At 45.6% G+C, this 20,644-nt stretch overlaps 1 protein-coding gene across 2 annotated transcripts; it reads left to right on the top strand.

The window, feature by feature from the left end:
• The first annotated feature begins 2,117 nt into the window (after positions 1-2,117).
• Positions 2,118-16,132, top strand: ifrd2 (interferon-related developmental regulator 2). 2 transcript variants are annotated; one of them, XM_031566767.2, is made up of 13 exons: positions 2,118-2,611; positions 5,295-5,351; positions 7,824-7,937; positions 8,080-8,167; positions 8,555-8,679; positions 11,751-11,908; positions 12,130-12,183; positions 12,452-12,630; positions 12,899-13,007; positions 13,123-13,257; positions 14,248-14,376; positions 14,487-14,579; positions 15,415-16,132. In XM_031566767.2, exons 1-13 carry the CDS (start codon positions 2,569-2,571, stop codon positions 15,493-15,495), a joined length of 1,365 nt encoding a protein of 454 aa, XP_031422627.1. In that variant the 5' UTR covers positions 2,118-2,568; the 3' UTR covers positions 15,496-16,132. The 2 variants fall into 2 exon arrangements, with proteins under 2 accessions (XP_031422627.1, XP_012676310.1); XM_012820856.3 differs by lacking the exon at positions 5,295-5,351 and having other exon boundaries at positions 2,119-2,611.
• The last annotated feature ends 4,512 nt before the right edge of the window (positions 16,133-20,644 follow it).

Raw genomic sequence — 20,644 nt, 5'->3', positions numbered from 1 at the left:
TCTTGATCAGCAAATGAAAAATGAGACTCCCACTGACGGATATGGGCTGAGAGAGGTAGGTTGACGGATGACTCCACGTCAGCATCGGCCTTGCAAGGTTCAGGATGATTTGAAACAGTAGATGGCGTGTTGAGCCATATTCAACCCATGAAATGCATGCATGTGAATTTTGTCAACATTAACACCAGCAATGATGTGTTTCATCATAGTACAGTCACATAATTTAGTTAACAGCTCAAAAAACACATTTAAGGGTGCAATTACACTTTAAAAAGACATGCAGACGTGCTTGTTTTGAACACACCATGACTGAACAATAACTGGGGTAGCAGGAATAAAATGTTCTGAAGCAAGAACTTCAGTGGGGACCTGGTGAGTGACAGAAGTACCAAGCATTGACTGGCAGGGCTCTGTGGGACCGGTAGTATCCCAATGCAGATCTGAGTTGTTTTAAGAGACTGGTTTATGGGGAACACTGGCTTATGGAAATATGTGATTTGGGAGCAAAGGGCCTGCACATGACGGTTTAAAAAGCAATCCATTTTAATGATATAATGTAACTATTCTGATTTAATGTAACTGTATCCCAGTACAGTTACTAATATTTTGGATTTGAAATACCTCATGTCATTACTCCCCAACACTTCCTCTACCCAGCTGGTTTGACTTCTGGCAAACACTATTCATTTGATGAAGCCTGTTTACTCTATTGAAAGGCAATTCAATGTTTAAAAGATAGTATTACCTCGTGGTAGCCAACAACTGGGAAAACCCTGTTCTCTTGCTTTGCTAGCTGATGCGAGCCAGCTAACTTGTTCACAAGCCACTGCTTGTGCTGCTGTTCTCTTCTGTGCTTTCTTGTTGTCCGTAGGGTAAAAAGAAACACACAAAAAGGAGATGTGAGCTCTGATCACAAGTGGTCACATTCTAATACCAAGTGTGAGCTGACATCTTGGAGTTGTCCACTTGTGATCGGGTCTTATGTTAATGCCAGGTGTGAACAGCCTCTAATAGATTAATAAGGTTCATGATAACTTTAATTTGTAACCTGCGGCCTATCCCCTTCAGCCTCTTGTTTTGTTTATGTATAACCACAACTGGGCCAAAGATCCAAGCTGACCATGTTTTGTATCGGTTTAACATCTGATCTGTTTCATGTACAGCACCTTACATGGAAACATTTAGAAAAAGTTAAGGACTACTGCTACTATTACTACTACAAGTACTAGCCTATTACTACAAGACAGCAGTGAATACTTTGGTGATGAGTTGCTATGTGTTATTATCTAATTTTCTCTTGTTTACAAGTGATGTACCTGGGGGGTATTCCAAGCACTTTACTCAAAGTGGTAAACCTCATAATAGAAGAGCCCTATTAATTCTCCTAGCAAAACAAAGCCATAGGACTCTTCTATCAGAAGGTTTACCACTCACTGAGTAGGCCTATACTTGCTCAGATGCGTCATTAAACCACTTACTTGGAATACCCTAGTTTAAGGAGAGGGAACAAGTGACAATCGTCTACTGGATGAGCGTGCATATTTTGAGATTAGTCTACTGTGAACACGGAACTATGGTCCTTTCATTTTTATATGTACTAATTTATTCGGAAGTGTGTTATTTACTAAGGTCTTCTCTGATTGATACTAATTAAAGATTGTTTTAAATACTTTGAAAAGAAGTTGGGTACATTTCGATGTTTGTGCTTGGTTCATGACGTAAACATACACCGCCTGTGTCTGCACTTTGTAGGCCTAGTTCAGAGGAATCATTTGGCTTCATTTTCAGTCAGAGTTTGATGGAAAATATAAAATGCAAACGACATAAAGGAGTAATTTATTTTATGTGAGTAGACAGCTTGCCATCTGTGTTGGCTCGAATAGTTAAACGTCAACTGTTGATCTAACACCTGTGAGTTTTAACACTCAAACTACATCACTGTTTTGTTCTTGTAAGAATGATTACAGCCTAAACACATCCAACAGCTGAGTGAGATTGATTGTTCACGGGAATTGTATTTTGTCGAAAGTGTGTTGCAACTTTTGAATAACTAGAAGAAGGTAACGGGGAACTACAAGACCCAGAATCCTCAGCTCCATCTACTTTCAGAGGTGGAGCGTGCCGGGTCGGAGAGCTGTTACCGAGGAGAAGATGGTGGAATCTGCAGTAGCAACGTGCACGATACCCTGTCCTAAACTTTTCGAAAAATATTTATCTTCTCAACCTGGTATTAGATATTGGTTACCTGGGGACAATCATAGGTAAAAAAGCTTAAAAGAAGGCGCAGTCACACATCGCGCCTTGGGAGGACCCCACACTTCACCAATCGAAGTGTGTACAACTGTTCAGTGACCAAGAGTAGCTCTGGAGTTGGAGGATTAATTGTTTTGTGAAATTTGGAGTTGTTGCAGAAATAGTGTGGGCAGATCGGCTGTGGCCAGCCGCCCACTGCTTGTTTTATCGTGACTGCTGAGTGTTAACCGGGCGTCGGTAAGGCATCGTGGGAGTCCTGCTGTGAACCGAGCTAAGATTGTCTGGAAGCGGTGGACGGACCAACTGACTGGCATAATGCCAAAAAATAAAAAAGGGAAGAGGGGTGCTTCCAGTAAAGGTAATGTTAACAATACCTTATCAAATGTCTTGTAATGTTAAGCAGTCATCAAACGTTTAGTAACTGGAGTCTGAACACACCTAAACGAAATAGTTTCTGTTAATTTGATGAACGTTAACTTGGTTCATAGTCCACAGAAGAACGCGAGCAGCCTCACTAACGTTAACGTTGGCGTCTTTTTAAAAAAAAATTTTTTTTACATGATTGACATTAGCTGGTAACTTGGTTGACATTAACATTTAAGTCTTCATCTAACCATCTTCGAACAGTCAGGTATTCGTTGATAACGGTAACTTATCTTGATATTGTCACTGTTCACGTTAATCGTTAATCTAATTTTTAGTGTCAAAATATCACACGTGTAATGTCCCTGCTGGAGAAAAAAACAGCTTTGACCAGCTGGTTAGCTAGTCTAGATAGCTAAGGTGTGTTTTCGCATGATTTTTGATGGTAGCAGCATGATGCTGGTTTTCACTTTGTTTTTCTCAGCAGGGATTATTTTGACACTTCACATAGTAAATTGCGTTATTCTAAACGTGACTGTAAATAATAGTCTGTAAGCAACTTCAGTTAGCGAAAGTTTTGTTTCATACCATACGTATGATTGCCTGTTGATTGCAGTAAAAGCATACTAGCGTTGTTTGACTAGCCTGCTGGCTTCCTTATAAGACGGTTGCAGCGAAGACGCATTCCAGCGTGTTATGTGCTAGTAATCGGGCCATAGTAATTGTCAGATCAACTACTGGAAGCTAGTGTCAGGGGTATCGCAAGTCCTGACGTGGCTGGTCCAAGCTAAGCACCTGGCCAACAAAAATACGACTGACAGCTGTCCATACGGGTTGTCAGCTATCCATACGGGTTGGCAGTTATTATTATCTGTCCACATATTTAATAAAGTAGATAAAACATTGCAGCTACAGCTTTTCTCTGGTATCTACACTTGAAATCCACGTATTAACGTTACTCACACAAAAGGGACACAGAAGTGGTATTGCTATTTCAGTCTGCAGGCTGAAAGGTAAAACGCATGCCTGGTTATATTTTTAGCTAGCTGATGTAAGAGACCCATTGAAACGTGTTTGTATATTTAGAATCGTGGCCTTGTTGCACTTTTGCGCGATTGAATCATTGGGAACACGTTACTAGTGATTGAAAGGTCTTAATTTGGTCCAGTCAGAGTATAGGCCGTGTCGATTTTGCTCGAGAGATTTACACTATGCTCCAGTCTCCGATGGGCGGTCAGTGATGTCAGTGGAGCACGTCACGTGCAATCCTGGCTCAGGCCTACATGCTGCATGTGCTCTACTGTCAGGCCGGAACCGGTAGGGTAGCTGTCCCTAGCTGAACCTCCACAAAACACATGGTCGCACACATGTAGTTACATGCTAAAGAATGGTATTTAGTATTTACAGAACCGGCTCGACCATTTCAGATGGAATTAATATATGTAATGTAGTTGGGAGTGACATTCTCAAAACTAGGGGTGCCTTTTTGCAAAGAAATGCAGAGTGTGATTGCTCAACAGGAGCAGAGGATCACTAACAGTAACAGGGCTAGAAAAATGTCTAAATCCTTGGTAGTCCTTCAGGCAGGCATTCTGTTTTCAGATTTCGGTTGCCCGAAATGAATTAGACTAGCCCCCAGTGCGCCTAACTTGTTCATCTAGGGGTTCTGTAAGCCCCATGCATGGGCCCCCTAACCCAACCCCCTGGCCCTCACCATGTGCACACCTGCAAAGGGTATCCGTTTAAGCAAACCTTTTATTTAGAAAAGTACAGAATAAAGTGCATACTATACTTAATGTAGTGACCAGCATGATTGTGTGCATCATGAGGAGAGCGAGAGGTGAAAGGTGAAGGAACTAAATGATTATATATTAATTATAATAACACGGTTCCTGTGGATCCTTAAAAAGTCTGCAATTAGATTTGCTAAATTGAAGGCCATAACATGTCTTAAAAAGTGTGCTATTTCTGCTGGCATGTATTCTTCAATCCATTCTCTTCAGGTATGATGTTTCAATACTGCGTGTGTGTCTGCTTGATGAGTGTAGCCCCCCCCCTGTTGTTATGCCCTTGTTGTAGAATGCGGGTGGGAAAAAAATGGCACAGTGCACACACAAACATACCTGCTAAATGTCAGTGACCAGTGAACATTGTTAGTCGCACGTGACAGATTTAGGGTTGCATGTGTGACAAATGCTGGCCATTTGGGGCTCCTAAGTAGAATTGCTTTAAAAAAAAAAAAAAAAAAAAAAAAGGTGGGTGATGACCGTAGCGTTATTAGGGTACAGGGAAAGTGAATAATGAGCTAACACGCATAACAAAGTCACTTGCCTTCACTTTCTTAATGTTTCCGTCATAGTATAATCGCTACACACCTTTGGATATAGGAAGATGCATATATCAGTTATCTAAGATGCATATTCTGAGATTATCAGCTGCTACATCCTTTTGTGTTTACCAGTCTCTCATAGCCTTTCCCACTTCCCTCATCCATAACGAATAACGTAGCTTCACAGAGCATATTCAGCTTGTCATTAACATTGGAACAAAAGTCTTGACTAACTGAATATGTGCTGGTCCATTTCAACAATGAATATTCTGATTATGATGATGAGAACGACTGGCTCAGAGACAAATGTCACTGCTGAGATCATCTAACGTTGCCCCGCCCCATTTAGGGACCCTGCGTCAGGAAGTGCTCCAGCTTCAGCTCTCGGGGAAAACACCTCGTTCAGGTAGGCTCAACTCCACTGCCTGTGCCATCCACAGTAACAGGTGTGAGTGAACATCTACCAGCTCCCATCTTGAATCACCAGCCACCATCCTCCCATCACAGCTCTAATCCAAGGATTCCCTATAACCCAGCCTGCACCATCAGTGCCATGTGCTTCCACTGCTGTCTGTCTACAGTTCTTAGAGGTGGGCCCCTCACCACCCAGCTCTGCCAGGCTCCAGCTCAGCCTGTGGCGTTAACACTGGAGGCCCCTGGCATGCATGCGCTCACATGATCACGTCACCCTTTCTCACTTAGATAACTAGTTATCATTTCATGCGCTCACATGATCACGTCACCCTTTCTCACTTAGATAACTAGTTATCATTTCATGCGCTCACATGATCACGTCACCCTTTCTCACTTAGATAACTAGTTATCATTTCATGCAAATGGACAAAAAGCTCCCGCCTGGCGATCACTTTTGAAACTTTATTTTGATCCTTCCATCGGTCCATAACCTCTGTTCCTCTGGCCTTAGCCAACTGCTCTAATATGTTGGTGCATTTTGGACTCCCTCTCGGCATAACAGAGCCTTGATTTATTCAAACTTCTTATCTTTCTAGAATTTGAGAATTCTGGAGCTGCAGTTGTTGCCATTCATCCATCTTTTCCAAGTCTCATCTTTCCTAGGGACCTCCACTATTAACCCCTCTCATCTACACCCATGTTCTCAGTGCATCCATCACCTTCCCTAAGGGGGACACTGTAACATGACCTCGGTTTGTCCACAGTAACACACATGCCTCTGGGTGTGTTTCTGTGTGTGTGTGTGTGTGTGTGTGTGTGTGGTGAATATGTATGTGTGAGCAAGAGAACAGAGTACAAACTAGGATGGTAAATTATAGTAAACCTGCAATCACCTCCATGAATGTCATATTTTTAATTTCTCATGAGAATATGGGAATCTCTGTGTGGTGTATGATGGGGTAGCTGATGAGGGAACGTTTTTTTAATGAATCATGTCTTATGTTTCATATCATGTCTGAAACATGGGACTTGCATGTTGCCTATATCTGTGTATGTGTGTATTTCCATGTGTGTGTTGTAAGTGTGTCAGAAATGAGTTGGTGTGGGACAGCAGGCCTTTGTGTTAGTGTGTTTTGGGTGTGTGCATAGCAGGCTTTTGTGCTTAGTTGAGTGTGTGTGTGGGGAGAACAGCCAGGCTTTGTTCAGCTCAAGCTGTGGCTTCCGAATCTGGGGTGAACTTTCCTCCAGATCAGAGCTTGTAGCCGGTGGAAAGAGAGGAGAGGACGGAGGCCAGACCAGCACCTTAAGCAGGGAGACGGCAGGGATAGCTGTGTGTGTGTGCGGGCTTGGACAGGAAATGTCATCGGCCTACACTGGTTTATGTGATGCCTTTTCTTCCATCTGAATGAAGGTAGCATAAGAATAGAGTGAGGTGCGTCTTTGAAAGAGTGTAGTGCGTTGGGTACAGGATGGGGCGTGTGCGATGTTGGGGCATTGATGTGCTTTAGCCTAGTCAGGACTTTCTAATGTTATCTGGATTAGTGTGTATATGTATGAGGTCACATGACCAGCGGTTTGGGTCTCTGAGGGTGTGATAGGGTTTGCCCATTGTTTGTGTGTGTGTGTGTGTGCACATGCGCAGGCACCCTTGGGGTGAGGTAGTTCATATGAATGTTTGACCTTTGGTCAGAGGGGCCGTTCCTACCCGTGTGTGTGTGTGTGTGTGTGTGTGTGTAGAGTGCATGTGTGCACGTGTGCACGTCAGTAGTAAGGGAGGGCCTGCTTTATATGGAGACAGATCTGTGACAGAGAGATGGGCTCAGACAGCTGATGTATACACACACACGCACGTTAGGCTGTCTAGTCTAGCCTCCTTGTCAAGGTTGGTTGAGGGACAGGCCTAATGTTTTGTAGTTTAGCCTCCTTGTCAAGGTTGGTTGAGGGGTAGGCCGAATGTGTTGTTCACATGGTACACAAAGGAAAACAACCACACAACTAGTTTGCAAATTTTCATGTGCTGTTTTTCAAAAGCAAACCTTTGCAGTGATATTGATACGGATTGGTTTAAACTAAATGTTCTGTAGTAATGACCAGTTAAAATCTCAGGATCTCGTTACCATTCTTCTTTCTTGAGCAGGAAGTAGAACCAAATGAACCAACAGCCAGCATTGTTGGTGTTTTATTATTACGCTTCTTCATTTATTAGTGGCTTTGTGTCCACTGACTGTTGTGAAGAGCGATGGAAACCTCTCTTTTCTCACATCCACAACTCCCCACACACTCTAGGAACTCATCATGTACAATAACAATCCAACAACAAAGCTCTGATAACTATAAGCAGTATATGTATGTAAACATGTACATTGGCCCAACTCTCTCTCTTTCTTTCACCATCTCCCCTCTCCCTCCCTCCCTCCCTTTCTGTCTCACACACACTACCTCACTCACTCTCTCATTCTTTCAGGGAAGAATGGGGTGAAAGGCGAGTCGGGAGTCAGTGATGATGACCTGATCTCAGACGTTCTCAGCCACTTCAGTAGTGCCAGCGAGAGTGCCTCTGTATTAGAGGATGGGACAGGTACACACACACACACACACACACACACACACACTCATTTACTTTTGACTGCAGATGAAAAGCACTGGAGACAAATGAGCACCAAATATGATCCATTCTGGTTGATTGGTGTGCATGCTTGTGTGTGTGCTTGTGTGTATAGGGGGAGGAGAAGTGGTAGATGAACAAGCTGCACAGGAGGAGACGGAGGACAAACTGAAGCAGTGCATTGATGATGTCATGGATAAGAGGTAGGTACACTCACTAAAGACATCTTCAGACGTGATGTTCCAGCAATCCAGAGATAAAATGGTTAAGATTGTGTTCCTTAGGTCAGGTGATGAATGAAGTGCATAGATATTGAGCTTCCTGCACTGTCACCGTGATGGGGCCCTAACTTCATTGACGAGTCCGTCGCTTACGAACTAAAGCTCATTTAATAACTTGGCAAAATCATCTTGTAATTAAATACTATATATATCCTAAGCGCCAACATGGGTGGGTCTGCACAATGCTCCCACACGCCACACGATACCTTTAGTTCATGCGTGATGGACTTTGAGACGAATGAATGATTGACCTTTAATCTCTCTCTCCCTCCCTCTCTCTCTCTCTCTCTCCCTCCGTCTTCCTTTCAGTGTGAAGGTGCGTGGGGCTGCCCTTGAGAGCCTCCGACAGGCCTTCTCCTCACGGCTGCTCTTGGACTTCCTCCTGGAGAGAAGACTCACACTCAGCGACTGCCTGGAGCGCTGTCTCCGCAAAGGTGTGTACCCGAGGATGAGACAGGACAGATAGACACACATGAGGCAGAAGGGAAAGATGGAGGGAAAGAGAGAATGAAAGATATTGGCCTAGTGAGTGGAAGGGTGTGTGGGAGGAATCTGGAAGGACATTTGGAACTGTGTGAAGAGGTGTCGGAGCGGCAGAATTATTTCTTATTGACATGAAAATGTTTTTTTTTGTATTGCCAAAGCAAAACATTTAAACACATAGTTTCCATACAGAATACAAAGATATGGCAAATAAACATATCTTAAACCATTGTGTGTGCACATGTGGGCGCATGTACAGCGGGTAAAATAAGTATTGAACACGTCACCATTTTTCTCTGTAAAAATATTAAATAAGTTCAGAAATTAAGTTATGTATAATAATGTGAAATGACAGGGAAAAAGTATTGAACACGCTTACTGATATTTATTCAATACTTTGTACAAAAGCCTTTATAGGTAATGACAGCTTCAAGACGCTTCCTGTATGGAGAAACTAGTCGTATGCATTGCTCAGGTGTGATTTTGGCCCATTCTTCCACACAAACAGTCTTCAAATCTTGAAAGTTCCCTGGGCCTCTTCTATGATCCCTGATCTTCAGTTCTTTCCATAGATTTGTAATTGGATTCGTCAGGTGATTGGCTGGGCCATTCTAGCAGCTTTATTTTCTTTCTCTGAAACCAATTGAGAGTTTCCTTGGCTGTTCACTTTCTTGCTGAAATGTCCACCGTCGTTTCATCTTCATCATCCTGGTAGATGGCAGCAGATTTTTATCAAGAATGTCTCGGTACATTTTTCCATTCATCCTTCCTTCAATTGTGTGAAGTTTGCCAGTACCGTATGCTGAAAAGCAGCCCCACACCATGATGTTCCCACCTCCAAACTTCACTGTTGGGATGATGTACAGTGCCATTTGTCCTCCAAACATGGTGTGCATTATGGCATCCAAAGAGTTTAAATTTGCTCTCATCTGAACAGACTATATTCTCCCAGTATTTCACAGGCTTATCCAAATGTCGTGCTGCAAACTTTAAACGAGCTTTAACATGCTTTTTCTTCAGCAATTGAGTCTTATGTGGTGAGCGTTTATACAGGCCATGGCGGTTGAGTGCATTACTTATTGTTTTCTTCTAAACAACTGTACCTGCAAATTCCAGGTATTTCTGAAGCTCTCCACTGTGGTCCTTGGCTCTTGGACAACTCTTCTGATAATTCTTTTCACTCCTCTGTCAGAAATCTTGCGAGGAGCACCTGGTCGTGGCCAGTTTATGGTGAAATGATGTTCTTTCCACTTCCGGCTTATGGTCCAAACAGTGCTCACTGGAATATTCAGAAGTTTAGAAATGCGTCTGTAACCAATGCCATCAGTATTGAAAGATCTCGCTGTCCTCCGTCGAATTCGTCGGATGCCCACGCTTGGTTCAAGTTAGTTTGTTCAGGGATAACAGACTTGTAGAAGACGGCTTAGCGAAAGAATGTGTTTTATTCAGTCACTAGCCACGGTCAGCTCGGCGCAGCTCGGCGCAGCACGAGCATGCGCTAGGCACGTCTGCTCACGGCTCGGTCTCCTTGCTTCATCTTCTCAAAACATTACAGAGATGTACATACTTTTATATTGTAGAATTAACATATGTGTGAAGGGGAGTGAATGGGTGTGTCTGGAGGTCAGGGGGTAAGCCTAGTTTGACCAAGGGCCATAGTCAGGTATGGCCATATAGATGCTAATGCCTTGTGGCCTCGACCATCCTGTCGTGGCTGTAGACAAAAGCCAGCTAATGTTTCTAGCTCCAAGACACACAAAAGCCAGGAACCATGTCTGATGGCTCATCAACATAGACAAAAGGCCAGGGGCCACTAGTCTGGTGCTATGCAAACTAATTTGCATTAGTTTGTTGAGATGTAATTAGATTATGTGAAGTTATGAAAATGCCTAAATCTAACAGTATGTTTTGCAAAAAGAAGGTTACGAAGGTCTTGAGAGAGCTCTTTGCTTTTACCCATCATGAGATTTTTCTTGTGTGACACCTTGGTATTGAGACATTTTTATAGGCCATCAGTTGGGATATTAATTTGCACTGACAAGGGGCCGGATTGCTTTCTAATTACTGATAGATTTCAGCAGTTTTCTTGGCTTTCCATGCCTTTTTGCACCTCCCTTTCTTCACGTGTTCAATACTTTTTCCCTGTGTTATTTCACATTAATACACATATCTTAATTTCTGAATTTATTTGTGTTGGTTTCTGTGTATGTATTGATTACTTGGGTTGTTACCAACATCTGGTGAAAATTTCATGTCAATAGCACCTTTGGAAATATTTTTAATGAGAAAAATGGTGACGTGTTCAATACTTATTTTACCCGCTGTATGTGTATGTACAATATGCTTCTGTCCCTGTGTTGAGTGTATGTTCATGTGTTGAGTGTTTGTCCCTGTGTTGAGTCTCTGTCCCTGTGTTGAGTCTCTGTCCCTGTGTTGAGTGTGTGTCCCTGTGTTGAGTGTGTGTCCCTGTGTTGAGTGTCTGTCCCTGTGTTGAGTCTCTGTCCCTGTGTTGAGTCTCTGTGTTGAGTGTCTGTCCCTGTGTTGAGTGTGTGTCCCTGGCTCCATGATGTGGATGGGTGTATGTTCATGTGTTGAGTCTCTGTCCCTGTGTTGAATGTGTCTGTCCCTGTGTTGAATGTGTCTGTCCCTGTGTTGAATGTGTCTGTCCCTGTGTTGAGTCTCTGTCCCTGGCTCCATGGCACTCACTAATGTATTGAGCAGCAAGAACTGCTGTCTGTCCAAGCAAGACCGGTCAAACCTCACGTTCCCCTACATTTTAGAACCCTGTGAGCAGGCAGGCAAACCTGTGGAAATAGGTGTTCTCCCAGTCTGCCTTCTCCTATGGCTAGATTGGAGTCACTGAGTCTGTACTTTGGCAGGATCTGCCTCTGCTTGAGGTTATTATTTATTTATTTTTCTATCTTCTCATTTTGCCAATGTTGCCTCTCTCTCCTTCCTCTCTCCTCCCTCCCTCCTCTCCTCTCCCCCCCTCCATCCCTCCCTGGCGCTCCTCTCTCTGCAGGAGGAGGGGAGGAGCAGGCGGCGGCGGCTGCGGTGTGCTCTCTGCTGTGTGTGCAGCTGGGGGGCGGGCCCGAGGGGGAGGAGGGCTTCAAGGTCCTGCGGCCCATTCTCAGCGCCATCCTGATTGACGACAGCGCCAGCCTATCAGCACGTCAGAGCGTGAGTGATGTCAAAGTGGAAGCTCAGCAGGGTTGCACTGTAACCATCTCCTGAGTATGGCCTAAGCTTGGCCTGGGTTGGGTTGTGTTGGGTTTGATTGATAGTGCTCATAGTCAAGGATGTGTGAACAGAGAACCGTGGCAGTATTTAGTTACTTGGTGGTGTCACGCTGGCATCCCACTCTCTTATTCTCTCACTGACATCTCATTTCCATCTCCCAGTGTGCCCGTGCTTTGGGGATGTGCTGCTATGTGTCTGCTGCAGAAGATGCAGAGGTGAGTTATCTCTGCTCACGTGTGTCTGTGTGTGTATGCGTGCGTGCGTTTGTATATGTGTGTTGGTCTGTGTGAGCATGTTTGTGTGTGTGTTTGTATGTGTGTGTTGGTCTGTGAGTGCATGTTTGTGCGAGCGCAGGTGTGTGTGTGTGTGTGTGTGTGTGTGTGTGTGTGTGTGTGTGTGTGTGTGTGTGTGTGTGTGTGTGTGTGTGTGTGTGTGTGTGTGTCTGTCCATCAGTGTACTCATGTGTTTGACCCATTTCTGCAGGACCTGCTCAAGTCCCTGGGCCACCTGGAGAGTGTGTTCAGCTGTGTGTACCCTCGGGCTGAAGGGGTGCTGCCCGTGGTGAAGGCTGGTACTCCCCCCCTCCACACCGCTGCTCTGCAGGCCTGGGCACTCCTCATCACCCTCTGTCCAGCGTCACACCTCAACACCCTCATTGACCAGTGAGGCTCTCACTTACTTACTTACCCACTCTCACTCACTCGCTCACTCTCTCACACACACACATGTGTGTACGTTTCCTCTCTGTGCCCATCACACCCCTGCGTCCTCACACACACACACACACACACACACACACACACACACACAGTATTTCTTTCTAGTAGTTTACACAAAGTTGTACGTAGCTTTGTCTCGTTTGTCCAGTTCCATTACTGTATAATCCAAAATGCCATAATTGAATGCAGTCTCCCTCTGGTCTCTCTGCAGTCACCTGCCCCTTCTGCAGGCAAGTCTGGACAGTGCTGATGTCAACTTCAGGATTGCAGTGGGAGAGACCATCGCTCTTCTCTATGAGCTTGGCAGGGATATCGACCGGGTGTGTGTGCGCACACACACATTTAATCATTTGCATGTCCACACCAAGGGAAATGTTTAGCCTGCATTAACATGCCCAGTTCCCCTGATGAGAAGGTGTGTGTATCCACGTGCAGGACTTTGACTATGAGGACAGCGATGCTCTGTGTGACGCCCTGAAGGGTCTGGCCACAGATGGGAATAAACACAGGGCCAAGAACGACCGCAGGAAACAGAGGTCCATATTCAGAGAGGTGCTGCAGTATATAGAGGTAGGAGACGGCTGTCCCTCACCCCCACCCTAGACGGCTGTCCCTCACCCCCCACCCTAGACGTCTGTCCCTCACCCCCCACCCTAGACGTCTGTCCCTCACCCCCACCCTAGACGGCTGTCCCTCACCCCCCACCCTAGACGGCTGTCCCTCACCCCCCACCCTAGACGTCTGTCCCTCACCCCCCACCCTAGACGTCTGTCTCTCACCCCCACCCTAGACGTCTGTCCCTCACCCCCCACCCTAGACGTCTGTCTCTCACCCCCACCCTAGACGGCTGTCCCTCACCCCCCACCCTAGACGTCTGTCCCTCACCCCCCACCCTAGACGTCTGTCTCTCACCCCCACCCTAGACGTCTGTCCCTCACCCCCCACCCTAGACGTCTGTCTCTCACCCCCACCCTAGACGTCTGTCCCTCACCCCCCACCCTAGACGTCTGTCCCTCACCCCCCACCCTAGACGTCTGTCTCTCACCCCCACCCTAGACGTCTGTCCCTCACCCCCCACCCTAGACGTCTGTCTCTCACCCCCACCCTAGACGTCTGTCTCTCACCCCCACCCTAGACGTCTGTCCCTCACCCCCCACCCTAGACGTCTGTCCCTCACCCCCACCCTAGACGTCTGTCTCTCACCCCACCCTAGACGTCTGTCCCTCACCCCCACCCTAGACGTCTGTCTCTCACCCCCACCCTAGACGTCTGTCCCTCACCCCCCACCCTAGACGTCTGTCCCTCACCCCCCACCCTAGACGTCTGTCTCTCACCCCCACCCTAGACGTCTGTCCCTCACCCCCCACCCTAGACGTCTGTCTCTCACCCCCACCCTAGACGTCTGTCTCTCACCCCCACCCTAGACGTCTGTCCCTCACCCCCCACCCTAGACGTCTGCTTTGGCTTTGGGTTGTTGCTGTTGTCCTACATCACTCTTGCTGTTTCTTTTCCCCATGTGTGTGTGATTGTGCCTGCGTGTGTGTGTGTGTGTGTGCGCAGAATGAAGACTTCTCTGAAGAGAAGATCCGCTTTGGAATAGAGGCTTTGTACATTGACTGCTGGGTACGCAGGCGAATCTATGATGCCTTTAAAGAGGGGTTGGAGTCTGGAGTACGCCACCACCTACAGGTGAGGAGAACAGCGTGTGTGTGTGTGTGTGCACGTCCGTGCTAGAGAGAGTTATTGACCTCTTCACATAACAGAGCACTAATATGTGTGTGTGTGTGTGTGTGCTGCAGTGGAACCCCCTCCTGAGAGACATGTTTGGGCTGGGTGCCCCCCTCATCCTGGATGCGTCAGTCAAAGCCAGCAAGATCTCACGCACAGAACGGGTGAGCGCACACACACACACACACACACACACACACACACACACCTCCAGTCTCACCTCACTCAGCCGCTGAACAGAGCCTTACTGCCGTACACCTGCTGCTGCGTCCTCACTCACTGACCAATCATCATAGGGCTGGCTTTAAGAGAACATCAGCATTGATTTTTATGAATTGATTTTGCAAATGAAAATATCAATACTTTTTTGGACATTGGTTGGATATCATATGAACTATGTTTAAAGGTACAGAGTGTAGTTTTTAGTGGCATCTATTAGCAGTAATGTAGCATAGTATTCCTAATTAAGTGGTCATTAATGTATTACTATTGTCGTTTTCGTAATCGTTGTGTTTTCGGTAGCTTAGAATGAGTCCTTCGTGTATCAGAGTATATGAGATGCTGATGCTGATTTGAATGGATACTGTCATACATCATCTATGGATGAACACATAATTAGTATATGGAACTATAATAGGAGCAAAGCCAGGTTATAGTGATTCACATGGAGAACTTTTTGGTCTACCAGAGGCTTCACTAGGAGGTTCTTTTTTCGCCGTCACTGCCCATTCTAGTTCTTTCCTCTCCGTCACTGCCCATTCTAGTTCTTTCCTCACTGTCACTGCCCATTCTAGTTCTTTCCTCTCCGTCACTGCCCATTCTAGTTCTTTCCTCACTGTCACTGCCCATTCTAGTTCTTTCCTCACCGTCACTGCCCATTCTAGTTCTTTCCTCACCGTCACTGCCCATTCTAGTTCTTTGGTGTGATGTTGCAGCTGGTGTCGTAGCTGTTGTAGTGAACATTTTGCTTTTCTTTCTCTCATTTTCTTTTCCTCACAGCATCTCTTCAACTCTGCTGCCTTCAAAGCTCGGACCAAACTACGCAACAAGGTCCGAGACAAGAGAGCGGACGTGATGTGATGTGATGTGAGGAGAGGAGAGGAGGTGAGGGGAGGGAGGAGCGTGAGGAAGCCTTAAGACCCTGTGCCTCCCCCATTCAAAGACCACATGACAGCGGCTGCCAAACACTCTGCAAGGGACTTCACAAGCAATGCAAACAAGTGTGCGTGTGTGTGTGTGTATGCGTGTGTGTGTGAGTGAGTGGGTTTTATTTTTTATTTAACACCATGGAATAAAAACCATAAAAAAAGAACAAAGATCCTGGAAATAAAGAAGAGATAATCTCTGGCTAAGCATCCATAGGAAGCATTTCTGCTTTGAGGAAAGCAAAAGTATTTTAACTTCTAATTTATTTTAAGTGGGAGAAGAGATGCATTTTAAAATTAATCTGAATATGAAGATGTTTACACATCCATAGAGATGGAACACAGTAGACCCTATGTAGTTTTTCTACTTGACCACCGGGACAGACAGGACCGTTTCTCCTGTGTACATGTAAGGATTTCAGATGCACACACACACACGTGTGAGAGGAAGCCTATGTGTGTGTGACTGGAACATACTGACATACTGAAGTGCATACTGCACGTGGTGTTGGTGGTACTCTGTGCCTACAGGGAATGAATCATGAATTTAAATAAAATATTATGAATACACACCTCAGCTGTCTGTCTGTCTTCATCCTAGGTGTGTGTGTGTGTGTGTGTGTGTGTGTGTGTGTGTGTGTGTGTGTGTGTGTGTGTGTGTGTGTGTGTGTGTGTGTGTGTGTGTGTGTGTGTGTGTGTGTGTGTGTGTGTGTGTGTGTGTGTGTGTGTGTGTGTGTGTGTGTGTGTGTGTGTGTGTGTGTGTGTGTGTGTGTGTGTGTGTGTGTGTGCGCATGACTGACCAAGTGTACCTGCTGTATGATTGTGTCATTCAGTACTCTACATTGGATCACTCAGAAGACCCTCCAGGTGGCTGTACTGTGTGGCCCCCTCCCTCCTCAAGGGGGTCAAGTGTGAGGTCTGAATTGGGGCACATTAGAGTATTGTCTGTCTTTCAAATTGGTTAATGCCCAGTTTGACAGGGAATCAATGTAATGTCATTGAATTAGCATCATAAGTAAGGATGATTGTCAGCAGTCAGAGGGGGATCCAAGGCCTTAACTCCAAGACTACGCTGGTAAAGTGGTTACCCCTTCAATAGGACCCGCAAGCAGGAACTGGTGCAGTGGTGGTCGATCTATTTAAAGGATGTAAAACTCTGGGAAAAGTGACTCCTGTTGTCATTAAGAGCTTCTTCACAGGGATGCCCAGTGTTAACTCTTCAACCCACTCAGCAGTGGCACATTTCTTCTTAACTTTTTCTTAACTGTTCGAGAATGAGGTCCAATGTCTCCCAGCATGGATTTTGGGCCAGGCCTTCGGTGCTCAGGTGGGCTATCTCCCGGGCCTTTCTGTGTGGAGTTTGCATGTTCTCCGCGTTCACAAGGGTTTCCTCCACTAAGAACCCCAACATAAAAACAGGCAGAAGAACAGATCGCTCTCCTGTCCGTCCCTGACCAAGACTGGACACGAGCACTTGGCTTGGTCCCCGGGCGCCATAAAGGCTGCCTACTGCTCCTGGCTGCCCTTGAGGAAGGACAGCTCGGATGGGTTAAAGGCAGAGGAAGAATTTCACCGGCGACCGCTTCGGCATGCGTGTGTCTGTGTCCTGTGTCACCGCCCATTGCACGTGTGTGTTGTAGTGTGTCGTGCTTTGTGACAACAATAAACGACTTTGACTTTATTTAGGTGTTACTCTGTAAGGTGGCTCCTGCAAACAGTACCAGCATTGGCCACTAGGGGGCTCAACAGTACAAGGTTTTGAGGTTGTGTTGGTTCATTGGCAATACTTCTGTAAAGATCACTAATCTCTCCAGGAGCCTGGGAAACCTGGTAGGTTGGCAGCATTCACTGAACTCTAGTAGAGCTTTGTCTGGCTTTACCTCCAGACTGGAGAAATAGATGATGGTAGGTGCTCCTATTAGAGGAAAGGTGAAGGTATGAATGAATGGTAGGATATCGTTGTAGGATAGCAGTTCTCACCACCACTTCTCCTCTATGTTACACTCATGTGGATGAAGGGATTGCAATTTTTATGCATTGGAGTGTTCGGCAGACAGACAACCAGCCAATTGGTTGTGTAGGGGACAATTATGGGAGTCCCTTAGTTTGGACACAGGCATGCACACAGATTCATACTCACCTTTAAGAGTATGATGGACAGATACTTGTGCACGTCTCCAGGAACACTTGACTTCAATAATCTGCAATCAATAATCATATTATAATGATCTTCGTCACAGTGGTTGTGATTGATGCTATGGTTCTACCTTGAGGGGGATTTTGAGTGAGTGTCCACTTTGCAAAATGGGGCCTGGAAAGCTCTCAGCACGGCGAGAGAAAGAGAGAGAACTGGTGGTAAACTGAGATGAAGGTCAGCCTTGACCATTTGCAGACATGTTTGGTAGCATGAGTATTACTCATGAGTATACACAGAGAAAGTTCTGGAAAAAATTAGAAAATGCTGTGTGTGCATCCGGCAAACACAATACTAATAGTGCATTTCCTCTTCAGACTGCCGGGACGTGTGTGTGTGTGTGTGTGTGTGTGTGTGTGTCTGTGGACTAGTAAGTTGAAAGATGTATGGGTGTGCAAAAGTGTAAATTGTTTAGCCTTCAAAACATGTAATTTCATGTAGAGAGAGTATGTGTGTGTGTGTGTGTGTGTGTACACTGTCACAAATAACACGGTAAGTGGGGGTGTACCAGGAGCAGGGTCAGTGTGTGTATGAACCCTTCACCCCCACTTTTGGGCTGACCCTCAGCACCCACTGCACTGTTATAGATGACTCCATTAATTGCCTTCATGGGGGAGGCCATCTTTCACACCTTAGACTAACTGAGCTTTCAGCAAACGACGTCCTCTGGGGCATTCCATCTCTGTAATATTCCCTTTCAGAGTCCTTCAGTGTTTCTCTCCCTCTCTTCCTTTCCTCCTCTCAGCTTTCCCTTTCTCTCTCTTTCTCTCTCTTTTCCAGGGAGACTGCAGGTCTTCTGGGAAGAGACTGACAGCTGAAGAGTTTGGTCAGCACACAGGATCGACATGTTCTGTCAGCACACAGGGCATGAGTGGGGCTGCTGCCTTTGGGAATGGGTGTGTGTGTTTGTGTGAGTGTGAGTGTGAGTGTGAGTGTGAGCGTGTGTGTGTGAGCGTGTGTGTGTGTGTGTGTGTGTGTGTGTGTGTGTGTGTGTGTGTGTGAGTGAATGAGTGAGTGATTGTGTGTATGTGTGTAAGTGAGTCTCGGTGTGTCTTGGGCTGCATCACTGTATACCAATGTGTGTGTAACCTAATCGTTTGCTAGTTAGTTGATGAGAGAAAAGTGCCTGCAGGGTGCATATAAGTGGAAACTATGTGAGAGCATATGTTGTGTGCCTCAGTGTGTGAACTGAGTGAGGGCATGAGTCTTAGACTGTGTGTTAGTACATATGAAAGTCAGACTGGGAAATACTGTGTGTGTCTGTGTGTGCGTATGTGTTATCACAGAAAGAGAAGGGAGTTAGAAAAATGGTTAACAGATTTTCGTACATTTTAAATATATTTAGGCAGGCAACAGACACAACTGAACCTGTGTTAGTGTGTGTGTGTTTGAAAGGGGGATGACACCCAAGGATTTGAACCCATTTCTAGGCAGATCTTTGTGTGTGATTGTGTTGACATGTGAATGTGTGTGAGATTGTGTAAACATGTGGATGTGTGTGAGAGTCTCCGCAGTGGTGTAGGGGGTGCTGTATACAACTTTGATCATGCGTGATCATTATTTCATGGAGGTAATTAACGAGCGCAGGAGATCAAGTGTGATCATTATTTCATGGAGGTAATTAACGAGCGCAGGAGATCTTGGCGCTCTTGGAGGCAAAAACTAAAAAAGAGCTTGGAGGAGGAGTTGTGTTGGCCAGGGAGAGAGAAAGAGAGATAGACAGGGAGAGAGAGAGAGAGAGAGAGATAGAGACAGGGAGAGAGAGAGAGCGAAAGAGAGTGGGAGAGAGATAGAGAGAGAGAGGGAGCCGTGCTCTGAAGGGGAGGATCTCCAGCTCTTCTGTGCTCATTATTAGTTTATGTTTGGGAGAATTAAAGCACAGAGCTTATTTATCCTCTTTACCAGGATCATCTCAGCAGCTCTCATTTCCTCCCAAGACCCCCTGAACACACACACACACACACACACACACACACACACACATAAACACACACACACACACACACACACACACACACCTACACACACACACACACACACACACACACACACACACACACACACACACACAAACACACACACACACACATAAACTCACACACACACAAACACACACACACACACATAAACTCACACACACGGAAACACACACACATAAACACACACACACACACACACACACACACATAAACACACACACACACACACACACACACACACACACATACAAGCCTACGCTCTCTCTTTTGGGGTTTTCCATCGGCACCTTTGGCAGTGCTGGGCTGGGCTGAACTGATCTCCATTTCATTGAACGGGTCCCTCTCCTTATCAGGCCAACCCGCATTGGGTCAAACGGCATGTTTGTATATCAAGACATGTATGAAGCAGATCCGGTTAAAAGGTGTCAACAGTCACTATAACTCTGAGAGGAAATGATAAATTGTCCATTTCTACCACAGTGAGTGCGTTTAGGCAGACATTGAGTTAACAAAATAAACGTATTCTCTCATTGTGACAAGTGGTATCAAATAAATTGTTCTCTGGAGAACTGGCAAGTTAGCCCCCCTAATATTTGAAATAGCTAAGGTTAAGGTTAGCAAGGATTCAGACTAGCCTGGAAACTAACTAGCCGTGTGTGTGTGTGTGTGTGTGTGTTTATTTCATTTTAGACTTAACCAAATGTTTCCTTTGTGTGCTAGTGTCATACATACATAAATACATGTATGGCAACTGGGATATAAATGAAGGAAACTAACATTACACTTTGCGTCGCAGAGTTCTTTGCCTCCACTTTGACAAATATTTGTAGTATGTGGGGACACCTCAGTGGCCTTTAGGCCTTACTGAAAGACACACCCTCAAGCCAGTAAACCCTGATGTATGGAAATGC

The sequence above is a fragment of the Clupea harengus genome, chromosome 4, assembly GCF_900700415.2.
Source record: "Clupea harengus chromosome 4, Ch_v2.0.2, whole genome shotgun sequence".
NCBI lineage: Eukaryota > Metazoa > Chordata > Actinopteri > Clupeiformes > Clupeidae > Clupea > Clupea harengus.
The sequence above is the reverse complement of the archived record's forward strand: the minus strand, read 5'-3'. Positions and strand labels throughout refer to the sequence as shown.